This window comes from Malurus melanocephalus, unplaced genomic scaffold (genome assembly GCF_030028575.1).
Source record: "Malurus melanocephalus ecotype Western Australia unplaced genomic scaffold, MMel_1.1 scaffold_12, whole genome shotgun sequence".
Lineage (NCBI taxonomy): Eukaryota > Metazoa > Chordata > Aves > Passeriformes > Maluridae > Malurus > Malurus melanocephalus.
The window spans coordinates 3,959,413-3,963,221 of record NW_026623244.1 but is presented as its reverse complement, the minus strand read 5'-3'; the positions used below and the strand labels follow the sequence as shown (position 1 = coordinate 3,963,221).

Here is a 3,809-nt window from a genome sequence, read left to right as displayed (position 1 = left end):
GTGTGACTACGCCTCCTTCCCCAATGCAGGACAATCTAATTTGCTAGGTGATGGTTAGATTACTCTGCAAGAACAAAGAGAAAAAAAATTACACCCACAAAACAAAATATAAACTACCACCACCAAGAAAAAGCTTTGAAACATCCCCCACTCTGCTCACAAGAAAAAAAAAAAAGAGGCCTGCAACAGCTCGGTGCCATGCATTCTCTTTTACCCCTCTTCTCCCTCMACCCTTTAGGTCCGTGTAACCCCCATCCCAGACCCCACCAACTCTGTGCTCTGGGGCCTAAGCAGTGCAGGAAAAATCAGTTTTAAGAAGGCAATAGGGAGGGGAAGGTGGGAGACATTCGAAGGAATTTCCCCAGCCACACCTCTTCTCAGCATCCCATCAGGGCAGCCACAGATCCATGACACAGCCAGGCAGCTGAAGGGACAACCTGTGCATTTCTCGRTCACTCGGAACTTTACAGACAATTACCTTTACCTTTTCCAAGTAATTCCAATTCTTTCAAGTGAGAAGCCCCCCAGGCTGCTAAATCGAAACTCTTGATGACAGTGAATTAGAGGGTGAAGGGTGGAAATTTAGACTACATTAACAGGCCTGTGAGGTGAATTAATGAAACTTCATTAAAATCTAGTTTAAGAGTAAGTGTTAACTAAGTGTGTTCTTAGGAGTGAAAAYCTGTCCCAGAAAGAACTAAAAAAAAACCAAAACAACAAATTTCAGGATAACTAAAACAAAACTTGAACCCTTTACATGTTTAAAGGGAATATGTAAATTTGCAAAAAAAGGTGCAAATCGCAAAATATGCAATTATAAATAGTATTTAGTGGTGAGATAGGCCATATTTTCAGGTTACAATCCCACTTAAATAATATGGCTTTGAACCAGACACAAGTATGCCTGAAATTTTTTTGCCTAGTGTTTTGGCAAGTGTAAAACTTTAAATTCCATATAATGAAGGCCTGATCCATTTGAAATGAAGGCCTGATCCATCCATCCCTTTGAAAGACAGGCTGACTTAACAAAAAATACAGCTACTAACTTCATGTGGAAGATGGGATTGGACTTTTAAAATTTGATTTATATCCAGAAGAGAACCTCACTGACAGTTTATCCTTCCTCCTCGAGGRTGCACTTAGCTCAGCGCACAGTGCAGGGCAACTGGGTGCAGTTGCCTCTGTTCAGGCTACCAAATATTTAACAGACTGTCTCAGTGGGAGGGCAGGAAAGTGAGACAAAATGTGTTAAAACATCTAAACCCATTACCTTTACAGGTAACCATTGCAGTTTACATTGCACAAGTGCAACCTTTTATGGAGTTGACACATACAAATCTGTTCAGATTTTATTAATATATATACACATTTATGAAAAACTGGGGATGTGCAATGAAAACCATCTATCTAACACATTTCAGACTAGAATTATGAATATTTTAATATTAATTATCAAATATAAAATTCATTTTCACATTTAACTTAAAATAATAAACACATGAAAAGATCACAGTATAAAACTCTTTTCTCCTTGGCTTTTTCACTATAACGCATACACAGGGTGGCATTGCTTGTCCATTTTGTTCTGAATCACTGGATGGAAAGAAGGATGAGGAAGGAARTGTTGGTGGTAGCAGGGCAGTTCATTTGCCATAAAGTGGTAGGTGCTTTGCGATGCATCATATCTGGGGAAGGAGAAGCTGAACTGCACAGCAGGCACTGGGGTAAAAGGCAAGAGTCTCTGGTGCTGAGGAGCAAAGGGGTAGTGGGGACCATCCTGAAACAGAGCTGGTGAGGTCCCCGGGGCRTAGGCGTAGAGTGGAACAGGAGACACGAGGCTGTGCTGGTGGTCCTGGATCTGTCTCTTGAGTTTCATCCTCCGGTTCTGAAACCAGGTCTTGATCTAAGCAACAAAAGAAGGGGAGGATGCAGGAGACAAATCAGGGACTTTGACTAAAGGTAAWGTGCAAACTATGAACAATAATATCACAGCTGCTTTTGCCATTTTGCTTCAGATGGAATTGACAGAGCTGGAATGAGCTGGTGGTGCTTTTGCCCTACCACAGAGGGCAGAGGGGGGAAAGAGTGGCTGCGTTCAGGGACTTTACATTAATCATTTAATGGTCTTTAGGACCAGACAGGAGCTCTGCATAGTCTACTCAGATCGCTGTATATCCAGGACAATCCACCTCAGCAAGAACTAAAAAAACTTTGATAAYTTCCCGATAGAAAATGCAGCGCATTTCCCGGAGTGGTTAACTCCTTAATCCCTGAGGGATCCCACAGCCTCGGCTAAACTCAGCTGCAGAGTGCTACGTCTCTTTATCACAGGAAACACCGACATGGAACCGCCGACCCTGGCTTGCTCGTGCCCGACGGGCCGGGAAGGATCCGCTTCYTGCGGGACTAACCTGGATCTCGGAGAGCTGCAAGGCAGCCGCCAGCTTCCTCCTCTCGGTGGCCCCCAGGTACTTGTGGCGCTGGAAGGTTTTCTCCAGCCGGCAGACCTGCTCCGAGGTGAAGGCGGTGCGAGCCCGGCGCTGCCGCCCGCGGGTCCCGCTCGCCGCCGCGGTCTCGGCGCGCTCCCCGCCCGCGCTCTCGCTCTCGTAGCCCGAGGACTCGTCAGCGCTGAGCCAGCCGCCCTCGGGAGCTGCACGGGAAGAAGAGGGGAGGCGGTGAGGCCTCTGCCCGGCCGGGACAGTGCCCCCGCCTCCCCTCGGCCCTGCCAGGCCGTTGCACCGACGGCAGCCTGGATCCCGGTGTGTCCCCAGCCCGCTCCCCTTTCAGCAGTTCGCTCCTCACCCACCTGGCTCCGACGGGCAGGGCTCGGGGATGTCCCGGGGATCGTCTCGGCTCCGCTCCGCCGCGCAGGGCTCGCTGTCCGCGGGCTGCCCCGGCTGGGGGCTGCCCCGTCGGGGCTTGGCTCGGACCAGGACGGTGGGACTGCCCAGCGAGGTGGGGGCGCGGGGAGGGGGCGCACAGCAGATGTGGGGCCTGGCCCCGTGGGGCTTGGTCTCGGCCGAGGGGATCTGGGCTTGGTTCATGGCGGAGAGGAGTTTGGAGGACCGACGGCCTSGGCCCGGTTTATATGGGCGCTCCGGTCCCGGGAGGGGCCGTTTGTAAGTGCGAACACATCAAAGTGGGAATCGAGCAGAGATAACAGCTACTAGCGAGGAAGAAAGTTCACACGTCTGGCAAATGTCTACAGCCCTTGGCTCCAGCGTGTCTGCGGGGCCGGCGAGACCCCCTTGAAGTGCAAAGCTGCCCCTGTCCCCTGGAGGGCAGGGCACGGGCAGCCCCAGCCCCGCAAACGGGCGGCTCAAAAAACCGCGGGTGCCGGTGACAGCGGTTTTTCCGCTCCCTTTGCACTGGCGGGGTCCCGCATTGCACAGATGCCCGAAACCAGCCCCGAGCCCACACCCATGGGGCCGGGGTGAGGGATAAGGCACCTCGGGTACAGCCTGCCAGCCCCGCCGTTCTTCTCCYTCCCTGGGAAAAGCCGTGGGGGGCCAATTTCGAGAAGTCCCTATCCCCGAGGCTAAGCCCTCACACCGGGGCCCGAGCCAGGCTGGGGGTGAGCAGGGCCTCGAGCCTTCTCAGCTTGAACTTGGCGCCGTCTGTCTAGCCAGAAAATGCAACCCATCTCCCCAATCGTTTAGTGATCAAAGCACTAAGCGAGCAGCGGAGCTCGCACCTCATCAACTTCATARCACCCCAATCCACATGCCGCTTCCCGAGAACGACGATACCCTTGTAATGCAGGGCAAGACATCTCCCAGCAAAGATGGGAAGAGAGGTATCTCAGCAGC

At 51.7% G+C, this 3,809-nt stretch overlaps 1 protein-coding gene across 1 annotated transcript; it reads right to left on the bottom strand.

The window, feature by feature from the left end:
* Positions 1-1,543: 1,543 nt before the first annotated feature.
* LOC130581276 (homeobox protein vent1-like) lies at positions 1,544-3,047 on the bottom strand. The gene is made up of 3 exons (XM_057379293.1): positions 2,807-3,047; positions 2,412-2,650; positions 1,544-1,903 (listed from the first exon to the last, which is right to left on the bottom strand). Exons 1-3 carry the CDS (start codon positions 3,042-3,044, stop codon positions 1,544-1,546), a joined length of 837 nt encoding a protein of 278 aa, XP_057235276.1. The 5' UTR covers positions 3,045-3,047.
* Between the last annotated feature and the right edge of the window lie 762 nt (positions 3,048-3,809).